The following is a 19968-nucleotide window of genomic DNA, read 5'->3' on the forward strand; positions in this document are numbered from 1 at the left end:
AGGTAAACATACCACACACATTCTTTACCACTCTCCTTATGTTGCCACCTTCAGGGAGCAAGTTACATCTGTACATTAATGGTGTTAAGGGGTTTTGCTATTGACTGTGTACTTTCGCCTTGCATTTGATCTGTAATAATGACATGGCATTATTATGGAATTCATTACATGCCAGCACGGAGAGTGTTTCTTCGCCAAATGTCATGCAATTTCAAGTTAGCATTCCATTATCTTAAAGGTAGCAACATCCACATTGCCCTAAAGGCTAAATAGAAGATATCAGCCCTTCGGGTGTAGTATTCCAAGATTAAGATACTTAACTTAAATGTAAATATTATCGCAAGCCTTCCTAATGTCATAAAACATAATACTAGTTTTCTTGTCTTGACAGTATGGAGAAGTGTTCTATAGACAAGATGTTTCTATCCCAGTAATTGTACAAATAAGGTAATGCTTTGTCATAAGGCTATGGGAAATGTAAGTAAGTAGTATTAATATTGCTTATCCAGAATTGCCCAGCAAAATAGACCAGTGCTGTTTTTAGATTTGGGTAATAATGCCCCTTTGGTGAGTAGGAATTTCCAAATTTTGATCTGGTGGGAGAGAGCACACAAATTAACTTTAACTGAAAATTCAACCATATTATTTTAAAGTGGTGTTACATTTTTTTAAGACATTACAATAAAATATTAATTACAGCCATAAATGTTTCCAGTTCAATTGCTTCCTTGAGTATGTATGAAAAAAGGAAGAACATAATCTAAATTTCAGAATATTTTTTATTCCTTCTGTTCTTACTTTTCTGAAGATGTTGATTCCTTACTAATGAATCACATATGGAGCAAATAGTTCTGCAGAATTTTGCCACGTAGCTGTTAGCTGTCTAAAATGTTACAACTAATGGCATGCAACCCACAGCACTTACTGGAAAACAGAGATCAGGTAACCCAGAAAGCCTTTGATGAGGTACCAACGTGAGGCTGGAACAGAAGATGAGAGCTCATGGTATCAAAGGGCAGATCCTAGCATGGATAGCAAGTTGGCTGGATGGCAGAAAGCAAAGAGTGGCAATAAAGGGGGGTTTTTCTGGTTGGCTGCCAGTGACTAGCGGCGTTCCGCAGGGGTCGGTGCTGGGGCCACTGCTCTTCACGTTGGCTATTAATGATTTGGATGAGGGGATTGAAGGCTTGTGGCCAAGTTTGCAGATAAGAAAATAGGTGGAGGGGCAGGTACTGCAGAGAAAGCAGGGACTCAATAGAAGGACGATAGTTTGGGTGAGTGGGCAAAGAAGGTTGGAATATAGTGTAGCGAAAGAAAGAAAAAAGCAATGTAAGCATATATTTCAAGAGGGCTAGACTATAAAAACAGGGATATAATGCTGAGACATTCTGTATTGAGGTATTGTGAGCAATTTTGGGCACCTTAGGAATGATATGCTGGCTCTGGAGAGGGTCTAGAGTAGGTTTACAAGAATTATCCCAGGAATGGGTGGGTTAACATATGTTGGATGTTTGACGGCACTGGGCCTGTACTCGCTGGAGTTTGGAAGAATGAGGGGGGACTTCATGGAAACGTATTGAATAGCTAAAGCCTTGGATAGAGTGAATGTGGAGAGGATGTTTCCACTAGTGAGAGAGTCTAGGACTAGAGGTCATAGTCTCAGAATTAAAAGTATGTTCCTTTGGGAAGGAGATAGGGAAGAATTTATTTAGTCAGATGGTGGTGAATCTGTGGAATTCTTTGCCACAGTTGACTGCGAAGGCCAAGTCATTGGATATTTTTAAGGCATAGATAGATTCTTGATTAGTGCGGATGTCAGTGGTTATGGGGAGAAAGCAGGAGAATGGGGTTAGGTGGGGGAGAGAGAGATCAGCCATGATTGAATGGCGGAGCAGACTTGATGGACCGAATGGCCTAATTCTGATCCTATCAGTTATGACCTTCTCATGTTTAGGAAATGTTGTTGACTGAGGTTGGTTCTTTTTTTCTACATTAAAGTTGAAGGAAACTAAAAATAGTATTAATAGATTTATTGCCAGTTGTTGAAATAGGTGTTTGTCTTATCAAGATTGCTCAATGTTCTGTGTTCATAATGTAGTAGTAAATTTTAAAAAAAAACTTTTAGCATTTGACCTAAGAACTTGGTGCTCTTCATTTGGAGACAAGAAAGGATGCTTTCAATGTTAAATTTCAGAGAATTTTGAGGGGGGGGGGGGGATTTTCCCAGGAATATATTGAAAGCTGACCTGAATGTTATCTGTACTGAAATATATAACTTTTTTTAAAGTTAATGAATTTAGAATGTCTATCTTTGTTTCACAGGTTTGAATATTTTTTTAACTTTGATAATACATTCGAAATCCATGACGACATTGAAATTCTTAAGCGAATGCGAATGGCTTTTGGATTGGAGTCTGGTGGCTGTTCTGCTGAGGAACTGAAGATGGCGAAGAGCTTAGTACCCCAAGTCCTGGAACCATACGTAATAGGTATGTATGGAGAGGAAGATGTGTAGATTATGTTTATTTTATGTTTATCATATTCGATGAGTACTAAGATGTGTAGTTTATCTTTATCATATTGGATGAGTACTAAGCTTAATTTAAAAATCAGGAATCTATTTTCTCCAACTCTAGCAGGAAACCTTGTATTAAGTATTTTTGCTATTTGCAAATTAGTATGTGTAAAAATATCTTGTAATCAAGCTATCTAATATAAATTGCTTTGAAGTGTGGTGTCTTCTATAGGTAACCACAAACCATTTCTCCAGTAGATGGTGTTGAAGAGTTTAAAACTTTAATAATAATAATGACTAAGAACCTAATACCTGATGTGCTGCCACATGTAATAGGTAAAATGTCGGGCCGGTGATGAGGTGCGGAGATTTCTACATGTAGAAATAGAAGGTACCTTAATAGATTTTTTTCGCTTTGCTATCATGTACAAATTGTACAAGAGACAGATACTACTCCAATTTCTGAAGGCAATCGTAAGACAAATGATTTTCCATGTGCATTTGTCACATCGGACTCTGGTACTGGCTTGCAGGCAGTGAGGGAAGGAAAACATTTTAGTTCTCAATAGCCAATGCCAACAATAATCAGCCAGATTACACACAGAAAAGAATGTCGCTAAAACCTATTGGTGCTAATATTTCTCTTGCCATGAAAAACTCCTTGAACTTGAGGCGAGCATCTGTGGAGCAAAATGAGCAATCGATGTTACGAGCTAAGACCCTTCCTCTGGACTGAAGGGATAGAGGGGAGATAGCCAGTATAAAGATGTGGGCGAGCAAGGATGAGGCAAGTGCTGGCAGGTGGGGGGTGGTAGATGGAGTCAGTTGGAAGAGAGGTGAAGATAACTGCAGAAGTTGGGATGTGATTGATGAAGGTAAAAACGGCTGTAGGTGGAATCTGATGGGAAAGGAAGGGTGGAGTATGAGACCAAATAAGGGCATGTGTGTGACAGATGGAAACTGGAGGAATGTTTCCTGGGAGGAGCGTGTGGGTGATGGGCCAATGAGGATATTAGGGAACTGGTTTGATGAGAAGGTGGAGCAATGAAAGAAAGAAGGTATAAATGGGAGGATTTGGTATGAGGGAGAGCCGGTTATCTGAAACTAGAAAAGCCCATATACATGCTACCTGTTAGTTTGACTGCCGAAGAAGAATGACAGGTGCTGTTCCTCTGGTGCGGTTTGGTCTTTCACTGGACATGGAGGAGGTCAGGGACAGATAGGTTAGTGTAGTGTAGGAATGGGGAGGGGAATTTAAATGGCTAGCAACTGGGAGCTAGCTCCTGATGCGCATGACAGACAGACCGCAGGTGTTCTGTAAAACCTGTGCTTGGTTTCACCCATGTAGTGCAGGCCACATCGCAAGCACCTAATACCAAATGCAAACTGGAGGAACAGCGCCTCTTTTTCCACTTTCCTCCAAATAACAGCATTGTACACTTTTTAAGATTCATGCAACATGGAAACACACCCAACTCATCCATGCTGGCCAAGACACCTAATAACTACACTGATCTCAAATGTGTTTGACCTATATTCCTCTAAATCTTTCCTTTTCCTATCCAATGCTTTAAAAACATTTTTATTGTGCCATCTCACATTTTATTGTAACATCCACCACTCACTGTTTTAAAATCTTGCACCTCAGATTGTTTTTTTCCCCCCTCTCATCTTAATGCTATGCCCTCTAATTATAGGCATCTCTATTCTGGAAAAAAAAGTGGCTATCTATGTCCTTCATAATTTAATAAACTTGCATGAGGTCACCTTTAAACTTCATTTTCTCCAGGGAAAGCAGAGCCAGCCAAAACAATCTCTCCTCATAATCCAAGCCATCCAGTGCAGGCAACATTTCTGTGAATCTTTTCTGCAAATTGCTTGTGGATATAGCTTGAGTCGAGATTGTTGCCATCTGTACAGAAGATGTGTGATGAGAACAAAAGATAGTGTATTTTTGCTGACATTTGGCTAAAGAGAAAATATTATCTCACACAACTCGAATGCTGGGTGAGAATTTGGAGGAAGGATTAGCAACTTGAGTAAGTGTAGGAATGGAAAATGGAGGCAAATGTCATGCCCAAATATAGTTGAAGATTGATTCCAAGATTTATCACATATATCCAACACTTTCTTCCCTTTGCCCTGTGCCCCACCTTGACTCATACTCATTTTTCCCCTTCCACCTATATTCCTTCCAGTGCCTTCACAATTCACATCCTTATCTCAAACCTTTTGTCTTTAGAGTCATAGATTGATAGTGTGGAAACAGGCCCTTCAGCCCAACTCACCCACACCAGCCAACAATGTTCCAGCTGCACTAGTCCCACTTGCCTGCGCTTGGTCCATATCTCTCCAAACTTGTCCTATCCGTGTACCTGTCTAACTGTTTCTTATACGCTGGGATAGTCCCAGCCTCAACTACCTCCTCTGGCAGCTTGTCCCTGTAAGTTCTCATCCAAATCATTGATGTAGATGACAAACATTAACGGGCCCAGCACCGAACCCTGAGGCACACCACTAGTCACGGGCCTCCAGTCTGAGAAGCAACCTTCCACCATTACCCTCTGCTTCCTACCATGGAGCCAATTTGCCACCCAATTTCAAGTGAGTTTATTATCATGTGTCCCTATATAGGATAGTGAAATTCTTGCTTCATTGTCCTATACAGGGACACATGACAATAAACTCAATTCAGCTATTTCTCCTTGGATCCCATGCGATCTAACCTTCCTGAGCAGACTACCATGCGGAACCATGTCGAACGCCTTACTGAAGTCCATGCACATGCCCTCAACAACCTTTTTGGTCACGTCTTTAAAAAAAAATCAATCAGATTTGTGAGTCACGACCTCCCACGTACAAAACCATGCTGACTATCCCTAATCAGCCCTTGCCCATACAAATTCCTGTATATCCTATCCCTCAGAATACTCTCCAGGAACTTACCAACTACAGATGTTAAGCTCACCGACCTATAGTTCCCAGCATTTTCCCTGCAGCCCTTCTTGAAAAGAGGCACAACATTTGCCACCCTCCAATCCTGGCGCCTCTCCTATATTTAAGGACGACTCGTAAATTTCAACCAGGGCCCCCGCAATTTCCTCTCTAGTTTCCCACAATGTTCTCGGATATATCAGATCAGGCCCCCTCCGACAGTAACCCTGACTGCTCTCAAGACACTTCCAGTGACTGCTCCAATTTCCTCCGTCCTACCGTATTTCTCCTCGGTAAATACAGAAGAGAAATACCAATTTAGGACCTTGCCCATCTCCTGTGGCTCCACATAGAGGTGACTGCTTTGATTCCTGAGAGGTCCCACTCTCTCTAGTTACCCTTTTCCCTCTTATGTATTTATAAAATAAAATATTTTGGGATTGTCCTCAATGCTACCCGTCAGAGCCATCGCCCTTCTGATTCCCTTTTTTAGTTTACTCCTTAGTTCCTGAAACTCCTCCAGGGATGCACTTGATCCCAGCTGCCTATGCCTGTCCCATGCATCCTTGTTTTTGATTAACATCTTAATTTCCCTCGTCGGCCAAGCTTCCTTATGTTTGCCTGCTTTGCACTTCCCTCTAAAGGGGACATACACATCCTGAGCTTTCTTCAGTACACTTTTAAAAACATCTCACTTGACTGATGTTCCTTTCCCCTCTAATAACCTGCTCCAGTCAACCTGAGCAAGACCTTCTTTCATACCCTCAAAGGTGGCGTTACCCTAGTTGAGCATTTTAACACGTGGACCCTCTCCGTCCCTATCCATAACTATCTTAAACCTAATCGAACTGTGGTCACTGGTCCCAAAAGGCTCTTCCACACACACTGCATTAACTTGCCCTTCCCAATTTCCCAATACTAGATCCAGTGTACAGTATCCTCCACATACTGCTTAAGAAAACTCTCCTGAACACCTTTGAGGAATTGCACCCCATCTGAACTCTTTCCACTATGATTTTCTCAGTCTATATTGGGAAAGTTAAAATCCCTTACTCAACAACCGAATGGGCCTGTCCCACTTAGGCGACTGCAGGAGACTATGCAGTTTGCAGGTGGTTGCCATGGTCGTGAACATGTTGAAAAATTAGCGCCGACCAGAATGAAGCCGCCATGGAGAGTAGCGAGCATTCTCGTGCCGTCCGTGGGTCGCCAGGAGGTTCAAGGTTCTCGTAGGTTGTAGCCGGTGCTGACCAGTGAATTTAATTGGCTCATTGGGAAAAAAAGCATAAGCAGTAGTTTTCAGAACCAAGGATAACCGACCGGTAATGTTAAATGTCTGCTGAGCTTCACTGGCTTCTTAAAAGTTTTCTCCTCTCCCCCCCCCCTTTTAAAAGACATTTTGCTTTAGCCATTTTAATTACAGCGCGAACCTTCCTGTACATTGCGGTATGTGTCTTATCACCTTGGCTTTGCACCGTGTGAATTTCACTCAGACAGCGCTCCCCCCGCTTGCCCTGTCCCCCGCCTGCATAACGGCCTGGTGAAGGAAGCAATGGTGTGTGTGTGTTCCACTCTGACAGCTGTCGTTCCAGTTGCCGTTTTCTCAGACGACTGCACTTGACAGTCGCCTGAAAAATCGCCTAAGTGGGACAGGCCCATTATTTGACCTGCAGTTGTCTGCAATCTCCCAGCATATTTGTTCTTCTAATTTCCATTGACTGTTTGGGGGTCTGTAGATCATCCCTTTCTTGTTCCTCAGCTCCACCCATACAGCCTCACTAGACGAACCGTCTGTAGTGTCACCTGAACACAGCTGTGACATCCTCCTTAACCAACAATGCAACCCCCCCTTCTCTTTTTCCCTCACCCCTGTCTCTCCTGAAGCTCCTGTGCCTTTGTGTGACCATATGCCTATCACACCCCCACCTGCATCCACATGTTGCTTGCCAGGGTTTGTCCTGTCCCTCCTCTCTTCTAGGTTTCTCAGTTACTGTTACTCCAGCACTTTATTTTTCTTCATGCATCATTGATTGTTATGGCATACAGAGAGGAAACGGGTCTTTGGCCTTCCAAATCTGTGCTGATCAAGCACATTCTATTTCATTCACCCCACATTTCGATCAACTCTCCAGATTATAGCACTCGCATATGTTTATAAAAGCCAATTAATCTACCAGCCTGTGTGTCTTTAAATTCAGATTGTTTTTGTCATATACACCAGGGGGCAATAAAATTTCTAGTTCTCTTAAAGCTCATAGAGTAAACAATAAATATAGCATGTAATGGAAAAAATGGAGCAAAGATCGTAGTGCAATCTCGTGTAGAACATAAAATGCTGAAGGGCAATCACAAAATAACCGAATGAGGTAGAGATGAGAGTACTTGGCGGCAGCTCCAAGAAAGGAGTGTGAGAGGTGATTAGATCAGGTGTCTGCAGGGGTGTCTATAACCGTGGGGAGGAAGCTGTTCAGTCTGGATGTCTGGTCTTTCAAGCACCTGTATCTTCTCCCAGAAGGTTGAAGTGTGAAAATGGAATAGCCAAGGTGGGAGGTACCATTGATGATGCTTCCCGCCTATGAAAAAGGACTGCAAGAATGAAAGTGACGAACCTATGAAACATTGGGCTGTGCTCGCCACCTTCTGCAGGTTCAAGTGGTCGAGGGCCGAGCAGTTTGGGCTACAGGCTGGGTTTCATCCCATCAAAATACTTTGTATAGCACAACAGTAGACGTTTGTGGATATGCCGAATCGTCTCAGACACTTAAAGTAAAAACATTGCTATCTTGATCACCGCTTCAGTGTCTTACATACCAAGAAACCTGAAGCTGTCGACCATCTCTACAGCAGCTCCATTAATCAGAACAGTGTTGGGTTCACCCTGACCCCGCTTCCTTCGGTCAATAATCAACACTTTCATCTTGCTGAACCGTACAGGCTAGTGAATGTTCTGACAAAATGACAAATCTTGATTTTATTCATAGACTCAATCTAATGGTTGTTGTTGATCCAGCCATTAATAGTGGTATCATCAGCAACATTAAAGGTGGTGTTGGTGCTGTACTTGGTCGCACAGCTATGGGTGTACAGAGGGTAGAACAATGGACTGAGCACAACCCCGGGAAGTCAGAGTTCAGGTTTGTGATGGTCACATGTACTGAGGTATAGTGAAAAGCTTTTTGCATGCTAGCCAATTAAATCAGATAATACTATGCATGAATACAATCAAGTCAAACTGGAGTACAATAGGTAGAGTGAAGCAAAAGATAGTGTGCAGAATATAGTTCTCAGTTATGTTGCATAAAAAGAGTTCTGGAGAGGGCGGCATGGTGGCTCAGTGGTAGAGTTGCTTTCTTACAGCACCAGAATTACAGCGCTGGGTTCGATCCTGACTATGGGTGCTTGTCTATGGAGTTTGTATGCTCTACCAGTCACGAAGTTGAGAAGCCAGATGGAGGCCCTAAGGCCAGGATCCAGGAGTTCAGAGTTTGTTTGATGTTGGTGTTGAAGGCTGAGCTGTAGCCAATGAATAGCATCCTAACATGGGTGTTATTGTCAATATGATTCAGAGCCTATCGTGCAAGATGAGATTGTCCTCTGTAGATCTATTATCCCTGTGTTCAAATTGCAAGAGATTTATTTTGTCTGACACTGGCACACATGTAGGCCATAACAAATTTTTCAAAGAGCTTCTTTATGGTCACAGTTAGCTTCAGGGGGTAGTGATAGAGTCCTTGGAACATGAGAGAAAAGCTATGTTGAGGAAACCCACATGGTTGCAGGAAGAATGTGCAAACTCCATGCGGACAGCATCAGTTGAGTAGGGCTTGGTGTATGTGTGAAAGAACAATTCTACAAGTTGTGCTGCAAGAAAGGATATTTCTTGAGACATGAGCACATGGCTGAAGCAAATGAGCATGAAGATGGGGCAGTGAGATAAGGGATGAGAGGTTGGTTTGTAGAAGATCAGTAGCACAAATGGCTTAAAATAAGGACTATATATCTTTCAAATAAGATCATGTCAACTGTTAATATGCAAGTAAGATTTGTTGGTACATTTTGACAAATGAGCTAGAGTGGTTAACGTGGCCAACCCTATTAAATAACAAACATTTACTACCGTGCTAGTTTATAAAGCATGAATGTACTATGTATATATTGTATCCATGTTGATTCAGTTATTTAAAAATGTGATTTTCATTATCCCCCTGATTTTTGATCAGTGGTCAGAGCTGATGCTAGTTAATGGATCCAGCAATGGTACTGGACATCATTTCAAATTTTGCGTTGCTTATGCAAACTGGTCTATCAATGGGAGATAGCTGTGAGAAGGACTGAATGTAGACATAGGAAGAATGAGTCAAAACAAACAAGTCAAATTTGTAGCTCCGATGGGCAGCTCCGATGATGATATATAATTCTTAGAACTGTCAGAAGGTGCATTACCGTGCTCAGAATTGGAGCTGTTCTATATTTAAATAAAACTAGAAAAATCATTAACAAACTTATGGAAAGTTGGAGAAATCAAATGATTTACATATGTTTAGAATCTGCAACACAAATGCGACACCTTGTTTAACTTTGCTTTGCATGAGACTCCTCACTTAAATCACCTCCTTTGTACTTCTCCAGCTTCAATTCCAATTAATTTTTTGCTGGAAATCGATTTACAGTGAATTTATTTTTCATTTACATTGATTTTATTTAATTTTTGTCTGGTCTCATTTATAGGTTGCTGTGGTTGGTTAGATTTGATCAAGTTTCATAAAGTATAAAAGGAAAGCAACTTCAAATTGCTATCAATCACTTTGCAACAAGTCTTACAAAATATTTCCAAAAATGGTTGTCGTTGATGCTTAGAAATTCTCTGCTATTCCAGTTTATGAGACCTTTAATCTGTGTTCCTAGTGACAGTAACCAAAAATTTTGGGTTACAGGAATTTTATTTCAAAATAAGAACATGATTATGCTGATTTAATTGGAATACGTTCTTATTTCCCACAATACTTTGAAACATGCTGTCCTTTGCATATTGGAGCACTAATGTGGCTTTACAATCTATATTACTAAAAGTCTGATCTTGACCGCTTTTGGCTCACTGTGCTGTGATTTCCGAGAGAACGGCGCCACCTATGGCCGTGATTTTTGGCCACTTCGCTCAGAGCCCCCCTCCGCCTTCTTGGACCAGAGGATTTTTCCCATTGATGAAAAATCAGAGAGATATTAATGTTTTTTTTTTTTAATTGCCATTCTCTCTGCTGCCCCTGCTGGAGGGAGGGGGGGGACTATAAAACCAGGAAGTGGTGTGCCTCACTCAGTCTCTGCAAGATGGAGGAAGCCAGAGCTCTGAATAACACTGAACACATGTCTACTCAACTGTGAGTGCCCTTAATGTGGTTTGAAAATGAAATATGGTTGGTTTGAAGTAAAAAGGCACTGTTTGCAAATGGTTGTTGGGGTTGGGTTGAAGTAAAAAGGCACTGCCTGCAAATGGTTGTTTGGGGGGTTTGGGTTGAAGTAAAAAGGCACTGCCTGCAAATGGTTGTTTGGGGGGTTTGGGTTGAAGTGAAAAGGCACTGCCTGCAAATGGTTGTTTGTCTAAACTTGACAACTTCCTGTTTGCACTATATTGATTTTGGATAAAACGCTACCACTTATGGCTGTGATTTTTGGCCATCTTACTCAGCCCCCCTCCGCTCATCAGGTGCAGAGGATTCTTCCCATCAATGAAAAACAAAAGTTATTAGTGTTTAAAAAATGTTTAGAATCTCTCCTGTCAATCACACCATGAAGCCAACACCTTTTCCGGTGGGAGGGGGAGGGATTATAAAACCCGGAAGTGTCGGTGTGGCTCAGTCTCTGCATGATGGGGAGGGAGAGGTCATGACTCTGTCTGAGCTGTGAATCAACTGAACACACTGAATGTCTACTGAACTGTGTGTGGTGTTTTGTATAGTTTTACAGTGGTTTTTATGGTGGTTTCACCCTGCTTGAAATAGTATGAAACTGCATTTGAATGTGGTGGCCTTGCACGCTGCATGAAATGGTATGAAACTCCATTTGAATGTGGTGTCGATGCACCCTGCATGAAATGGTATGAAACTATTTGAATTTGGTGGCCTTGCACCCTCCTTGAAATGGTATGAAACTGCACTTGAATTTGGTGGCCTTGCACCCTGCTTGAAGTGGTTGGAAACTGCACTTGAATTTGGTGGCCTTACACCCTGCTCGAAGAGGTAAGAAACTGCACTTGAATTTGGTGGCCTTGCACCCTGCTTGAAATGGTAGGAAATGGATTTGAATTTGGTGGCCTTGCACTCTGCTTGAAATGGAATTTCAAGGAATAGCCGTGAGTCAACTGCCAGCCCACCAGCCGTGAGTGAGCTGCCAGCACATCAGGCTTGAGGGACTGAGCTGCCACCCCAAGAATCCATTTGGCCCACAATGTCCATACTAGCCCTCTGGAGACCAGTAGTCCCTGCAGCCAACAACACCCATACCAGTGCTCCAGAAAGCCGCGCCCCCCCCCCCCCACTGGCCACCAATATTGGAATTGGTGGAGAGGTGGAATATTGCGTCGAGGGACCAGTCCTCCCGTGTGAACATAGGACCCAACGGGTCCCACTTAGTCTAGTTATTTAATAAAATTTAACAATCCTGATTTTCATTGATTGCAGAAATGGCTAAAGGAGTGCAAAATGTCAGCTCAGGCCCAAGTTCAGTAGCAGCATCTGCATCTTCGTCAAGCTTCCAATCTAGCAGGTAAGTCCAGTGCTGTTACTTTTTTCCCTTTCCCTGTTTTTCTCCTCTTCCCCCACACATCAATGGGGAGACTCCCTATCTATTTCTGATATTAGATTATCAGTTTGTTTTTCCAAACAATATGTTGAGAAGCTAAATATTGAATTAGAACTAATTTGTGCTACAAATCTATTCCAGATAATAGGTTCTTTATTGTCATTATAACATGTAAACATGTACAACAAAATTAAAAATGCCAACCAGTCAGTGCACCATTCACACATTATCTAAAAGCTAATGATACGTAAAAGAGAAATATCTAAAATAAACAACTAAAATAAATAACATGAAAAAAAAAGCATAAACACACAACCATACATTCTTCTGTCGATTACACAATCCCTTTGATATGTAGCGCACCTGCGCTCATTTGGTGGCTATATTAAGTGTAGTTATTGCTGTGGGATAAAAACTGTTTTTGAGTCTGTTTGTCCTTGTCCTCATTGATCAGTACCGTCTGCCTAACGGCAACAGTTCAAACAGGGAGTGTCCGGGGTGGGAAATGTCCTTTATAATGTTCTGGGACTTCTTGAGACAGTGGAACTGTGTAGGTCCTTCAAGGTGAGGAGAGGGCAGCCGACAATCTTCTGGGCATTGTCTATAGCCCTCTGGAGCGCTTTCCTCTTAGCCGCTGTGCAGCTGGTGTACCACACGCATACACAGTATGTTAGGATGCTCTCTATGGAGCACCGATAAAAGGACAGCAGCAGTCTCTGGGTGATGTTGTTCTTCCTGAGCACCCTCAGGAAGTGCAGTCTCTGCTGGACCTTTTTCAGCAGCGCAGAGGTGTTCACGCTCCATGTCAGGTCCTCCTCAATGTGGATTCCCATGAAGCGGAAATCCGCCACCCTCTCCACACAGTCCCCTCTGATGATTAATGGTGTAATGTTCGTTTTCTTCTTCCTGTAGTCTATTATGAGCTCCTTGGTCTTTGAAGTGTTGAGGAGCAGGTTATTCTCTCCACACCACACTGTCAGCTGCTCCACCTCATCCCTGTATGCGTACTCGTCCCCCCCGGAGATGAGCCCCACCACCGTGGTGTCATCCGCAAATTTGACAATGGTGTTACTGTGGTGGGCGTGGGTGCAGTCATATGTGTAGATGGTGTAGAGCAGGGGGCTCAGCATGCAGCCCTGTGGGGAGCTGGTACTGAGGCTGAGGGCCGTGGATGTGTGATAGCCCACTCTGACTCTCTGGCTGCGACCCGACAAGAAGCTATTTATCCACATGCAGGTGGAGTGTGGAAGTCCCAGGTCCCCCAGTTTGTCCACCAGTTTGTGGGGAAGGATGGTGTTAAAAGCAGAGCTGTAGTCCACAAAGAGCATCCGCACGTAGCTCCCCCGCTGCTCCAGGTGGGACAGTGCAGCATGGAGGGCTGTGGCTACAGCGTCCTCTGTGGATCTGTTCGCTCGATACGCAAACTGGTGGGGGTCAAAGCTTCGGGGCAGGAGTGATGTGATGTGACCCCGGACCAGTTTTTCAAAGCACTTCATCACCACTGGTGTGAGTGCGACTGGCCGGTAGTCGTTGAGGCTGGAAATGTGGGGGTTTTTGGGCAAGGGGACTATGGTGGAGGACTTCAGACAGGGTGGAACAGTGGACTGGGCCAGAGACTGGTTGAAAATCCTCGTAAAGACTCCAGCCAGCTGGTCTGCGCAGTCCTTCAGCACGCGTCCAGAGACGCCGTCGGGTCCAGCAGTCTTCCTCGGATTGATGGCCCGCAGCGTGCGCCTCACCTCATGCTCCTCTATTTTGAGGGTTAAGCTGCTGTGGACCATGTGGTGTGATGTGGCTGTCTCTGGTGGCTCCACTTCAAAGCGAGCAAAGAAGAGGTTCAGCTCCTCTGCCAACGAGGCGTCACCTTCAGCAGCTCCAAGGTTGGTCTTGTAGTTGGTGAGATACTGGATCCCCTGCCACACCTGCCTGCTGTTATTACTGTCCAGGTGGTCATCTATCCTCCTCCTGTAGTCTGATTTAGCCTCTCTGATGCCTCTCTTCAGGTTAGCTCGGGCCGTGATGTATAAAGCCCTATCGCCAGACCTAAAAGCGGTGTTCCTCTCTTTTAACAGCCGCTGGACCTCCCGGGTCATCCAGGGCTTCTGGTTGGGGTAGACCCGGATGTGTTTGTCCACTGTGACAGTGTCCATGCAGTTTTTAATGTAACATAGTACACTGTCTGTGAACACCTCCAGGTCCTGGTGTTCAAATACATCCCAGTTGGTCCTGTCGAAGCAGTCCTGCAGCTGCTGAGAGACACCATCAGGCCAAGTTGTGATGGTAGGAGCAGTTTTCCTGAGGGGGGCATATGCAGGAATTAAAAGCAGGGACATATGGTCAGACTGGCCCAGGTGTGGTGGTGGTCTAGCCCTGTAGCCCAGCTTGATGTTGGAGTAGACCTTGTCCAATGTGTTAGCTCCTCTTGTAGCACATTTAACATGCTGGTAGAATTTGGGGAGCATTGCCTTCAAGTCCGCGTGATTAAAGTCCCCTGCTCTGATGTGAACAGCGTCAGGATATATGCTCTGCTGGCTGCTAGTGCTACCATACAAATGTCCGATAGCCGAGTTAGCATTAGCATCCGGTGGTATGTATACAGCAGTTATCATGACGACAGTAAACTCTCTAGGGAGATAAATGGGCCTGCATTTAACAGTCACATACTCCAAGTCCAGGGAGCAGTGACTGTCTACAATCACTGTGTTAGTACACCAGTTGTTGTTCACGTACATACAGAGCCCTCCTCCTCTGCTCTTACCGGAGTCTCTTTTCCTGTCATGACGCTGTGCGGTGTAACCTGCGAGCTCGATAGCAGAGTCCGGAATGAATGAATGAAGCCAGGTCTCCGTGATCAACAGAATGCAGCTGTCCTTCACGGCGTTGTTAGCTGCAGTCTAGCCTCAGTTCATCCATATTCTAAAAGATGTTGATCTAGCATCCAATTGGAGTGCTCTTCCAACTGAATATTATGTGATTAACCACTTGAATTAAATTTCTACACTTGGGAAAAATATGAAGTGAGGGATGCGATTTTAAATAAGGTGGTTACAGCAGACTCAAACATGAATGTGTTGCTTTAAAATAGCATCACGGTTTGGTTCGGCCATATCCATGTAAATAATTACTTTTTCTGGTCATCCAATGGATTCTTATTTGTTTTATCCTTTTGCGATTGTTACTACTTTGAGTTTAAACCATACTTTCAAGTTCAAGTGAATTTATTGTCATGTGTCCCTGATAGGACAATGAAATCCTTGCTTTGCTTCAGCACACAGAACATAGTAGGCATTTACTACAAAACAGATCAATGTGTCCATATACTATAAATATAAATATATACACACATGAATAAATAAAATGATAAAGTGCAAATAACAGATAATTGGTTATTAATAATCAAAGTTTGATGATGAACCAGGTTTAATAGCCTGATGGCTGTGGGGAAGTAGCTATTCCTGAACCTGGTTGTTGCAGTCTTCAGGCTCCTGTACCTTCTACCTGAAGGTAGCAGGGAGATGAGTGTGTGGCCAAGATGTTGTGGGTCTTTGATGATACTGCCAGCCTTTTTGAGGCAGCGACTGTGATAAATCCCCTCGATGGTAGGAATGTCAGAGCCGATGATGGACTGGGCAGTGTTTACTACTTGTAGTCTTTTCCTTTCCAGGGCGCTCAAGTTGCTTGTGAGCTGATGCCTGTCCTTCCTTTCATTCCTTCCTCATTCACGGTCTGATCTTTTTATCTTGTATATTTGTACTTGTTATCATAGGTTTTCATGTTCACATCTGTTTCGTTGCCACTATGGATACTCCACTCTACCTTGTTGCACTTATCTGCACTTTCTCCGTGGCTGTAACTCTACATTCTGCAAACTGTTTATTTTCTCTTTGACTCTATCTGTTATACTTGTGCATGATATGATTTGCCTGGATAATACACAGTTTTTCATTGAATTTTCATCCACATGAAAATAAGAAACCAATATTACGATACACCAATTGTACAGATGTACAACCACATTCTTTCAGGCAGTTACAAGCACAGACTTTGCTAATTTCAAGTTAATTTTGATTTAAACGTTATTGTGTGCGTAATGATCTTGCACTGTTTAAAGGCATTGGATTTTTTTCTTTCATTTCTCTATTTTACTTTCAGAGCATTTGGTGCCAGTGATGCAATACAAGCCTTACCAACTGATACCGAAGTGGCCTTAGTGACTAGTCAAGCACAAGGAAGTTTCAATGGTACACACGTTCCTGATCCCAGAATGGAGACTCCTATGTCGTATATTGGTGATGATGATGATGAAGATGATGATGATGATGAGGAGTATGAATGAACTTAATGATCATTCTACATGTATTCCTATTTTCTGTTGCCTTTAATGGCATCTCCGGAAAGAATTGTCTCTGAGGCAGAGACTTTAAGAATTGTTATTTTGACTTGTGAGGGGTTTTAACTTAATTCTATTCTCTTCTAATTTAAGCATAAGAAACATTGAAAACAGAATTGTCAAGATACTTTTCTGAATGCAGGAACAACAGTTGAACATTTTTAAATGATTTTGCTTCTCTGTTGACTTATTACTGCAGCAAGTGCAGCTATAAAAGCTACTAGTCGCTCAGTCACATTTTGGAACAATATTGCAGTAACATCTGTAGCTTCAAAAGTGCTACCGAGTACTGATGTTTACATGTTTTTCTTTCTCGGCTGAGCTGCTGGTTTAGCACCTTACGGCAACTATGTCCCACTAAGGACGGGAAAGAAATGGAGATAGTTATTTCCCCTCCTACAAGTTCGCCGCCTGTTAGATGGCATTGAAAGCAGTTGTGGACGGAGTCGTTAATGTTCCATCCTTTCAGCTTGATGTTTTGAATGAAATTCGGAGTAGAGGAGAGAGGATTTAAAAAAAAATGTTAGTACAGAAAATAAATTGAAGTGTTACTTGTACTTTAAAGGCTTTTTGCTGCTGCCAGAAAACTTTGTAAAAAGCAATCCTGTGATTGGTTTTAGAATTTCTGGTACTAGGTCAATAAATAGTGCATTATATAGTTCTATTTAGTATATTCCTGGAGCAGCAGTAATGTATGAAGTACTTTTAAAGCTTGACTTCACCTTTCAAACATAAGTATAGTGGTGTACTCACTGAGCAGATGCAGATCTTTTTACCCATCTTATCTTTGTAACCACCTACAAATAAATGCTGAACAAAGCCTGTTGCGGAATCAACAGTTTTTTTTAATTAAATGCATTCTTAATTTTAAAAGCTTCCCTGATGGCCTGTGAGATGTTAAAACATTTTGTGCGGTGCCTATACAAATGTTGTGTTTTCTGTGGCAAATTGTAAAGTTTGCTATTATATTTTCTGGGTTTGCTGCCTGTGGAGTTTGTTTGATAACGCAGACTGTTTTTGCTGGCACAGCACATTTATAATACTATTGCATCTGACTGGTTCTCAAATTGGATATGAGTATTTGCACCACTAGTGTTGCATGTTAGTGTGGGGGAAAGAGGGGAACATGAAATGTTTTTCAAGTCTATTTCCTGTTAATATTTTATCTGATTTGGAATTTTATTTTGTTCTGTACACCACCTTTCTGGTGGAACATGGCTGGTAAAGGGTGAAAGTCGGGTGCAGATCTGGTTCAGGTTGGCTAAAGATAAAGGCTGACTTCCTAAATTGATTTTTGGTAATGTAAGTCAATTGACCCGATCTGTGTGACTGAGTTGAACTGTTTTTTTTATCATTAAAGCTGAATCGCTTCCAGATACTGACGACCTCAATTGTGGAAAGCTGGCATTTCCTCTCCCTTGTGGAAGCATGCTTCCTGTTAATTGAATGTTGTCTGAAAAAGGAGAACTTGGAACAGTTCCATTTCTGGGTGACAGGAGGTTTAAGTAGCCTGTTGGTGGAAAGAGAAAATGAGGACATGCAGGTCCAGCTTTAGGCTTGAATTTTCTTGGATATATTTTTTAATAAAAAACAAAGAAAATAGAATCAACTATTGAAGAATCCCTCAGAGGTACTGCTTTTGCTATACATGCTTTGAGCAGAAGCATATTCATGTTTAGTTTTGTTTATCAAAGCTTGTTTTACCCATCAAATTTTGGTCTCCCGATAGTATGAGTATCTCTGCATTCATTGGGATCAGTATCATAAACTTCGGTTGATTTCTTTTTCCCAGGTGTTTGTTTTGTTACTATTAGGAGCAATACAAAATGCACTTCACACGTCACCCATCTGAATTGTATATGATGGATGAACCTCCTCATCCTCTGAGCAGCACATTAAAATCAGATAGCTGACATTTCAAGGTCGAAGTGAAACTTAAATGTGTTTGTGTTTATGTGTGTGAGAACTCATGTGTGCATCTCCTTGATTTGAATGAGTATTTGGATCGAATGAAACATAGGAACAGTGGCCCAATCGAGATCTGATCAACTGAGTCCATATGCGATTCGTAAATTGATTTTAAGGGAATTTCCTGAAGCAGCTTTTTATGGACTTTTGTACATTTACAGAAACTTGGTCACAGAATTTTCTATAAACACTAGGTCTTTTTGTAGACCAACTTGAGTATATTGGGAAGGCAATAACTGGAATAGGAATTATTTAAGACTGACAAGTCTCTAAAACACATTGAGAGCAAAGCAATCTACAGTATAAAGAAAATACAGTATTTAAAAAACTATGAAATCCCGAAGGTGTATATTTTGTTGGAATAGTGTGCTTCAGTGATACAACATCTTTTTTCCACATAACAAATAATGTAGTTACTTGCGATCTTTCCCTGTCCGAAATACTTTTGTGTATGGTTGCAAAATGAGGGTTGGGGCAAGAGATTGTAAATGTTGAGACAAAAATCTAATCTCTCAATGCTGCAGTATAATCTGTAATTCAAACATATAATTCTGTCTGCATTGTTACAAATGAGGATGTTGTTTTTAGTTTCATGACTATCATTAAAATTTATAAGCTTGAAATAAAAACATAATCTTATATTTGACTTTGAGAAATGCAATTTTTTTTTTTAAAGCTTGAGACTACTGTCTACTGTTTTATTAATCACAATTTCAATACATTTGCAAACTAATTTTATATAGTAACTGGTAACCTTTTGGAAAAAGTGCAAATGACGTTTCAAGTTTCATGGCCACCAATGTTGGTCATCTCTGCTTTTGTCTTCTATGAACTTGTTTGGTATAATGGAAGAAAGAGAAAAAACGGTTTCATTTAAATTCCAGTCCTATTCATGTTTTTTATTTCAGTTTCAGGAGAATTTTGAGCGGTGTTTGTTGTGGGATTCTTCAGTATTAGTTGATCTAATGTACACCATTAAGTTAAATGGAAATTGGGTATATTCTAATGCAGCGTTTTTCATTTCACATTGGCACCTTTGTCAAGAGTCACATTTAATTGTCATATGCACCAAAATGGAACAATTATATTCCTCCTTGTAGCAGCACAACAGGTTTGTAAATGCAGCACTCAATAAATGGTGCAATAAACAATTAATGAATAAAAAACCTTTTTCGTGCAAAACAAAACAAAGTCCATAGTTGTAACTGAGTTCAAAGTTTAATTGGTGTTTGTAGTATTGGTTGTTGGGAAGAAGCTGTTTCTCAACCTGGAAGTCATGGTTTTCAGACACCTATACCACCTTCCCGATGGCAGGAGTGAAATGAAAGCAGGGCCAGAGTGGTGTGGGTCCTTGATGATGCTGGCT

At 41.9% G+C, this 19968-nt stretch overlaps 1 protein-coding gene across 6 annotated transcripts in view; it reads left to right on the top strand.

The window, feature by feature from the left end:
- LOC116978919 (transcription factor Dp-1-like) overlaps nt 1-19241 on the top strand; it is a 64115-nt gene extending 44874 nt beyond the window's left edge. For all 6 annotated transcript variants that reach the window (XM_033030204.1, XM_033030209.1, XM_033030210.1 and 3 more), the window contains 3 exons: nt 2323-2489; nt 12124-12208; nt 16397-19241. In XM_033030204.1, coding sequence (XP_032886095.1) covers nt 2323-2489; nt 12124-12208; nt 16397-16580 — 436 coding nt within the window. In that variant the 3' untranslated portion in view covers nt 16581-19241. The remainder of the gene's footprint in view (nt 1-2322; nt 2490-12123; nt 12209-16396) is intronic.
- Nucleotides 19242-19968: the final 727 nt, after the last annotated feature.

The sequence above is a fragment of the Amblyraja radiata genome, chromosome 12, assembly GCF_010909765.2.
Source record: "Amblyraja radiata isolate CabotCenter1 chromosome 12, sAmbRad1.1.pri, whole genome shotgun sequence".
Taxonomy (NCBI): domain Eukaryota; kingdom Metazoa; phylum Chordata; class Chondrichthyes; order Rajiformes; family Rajidae; genus Amblyraja; species Amblyraja radiata.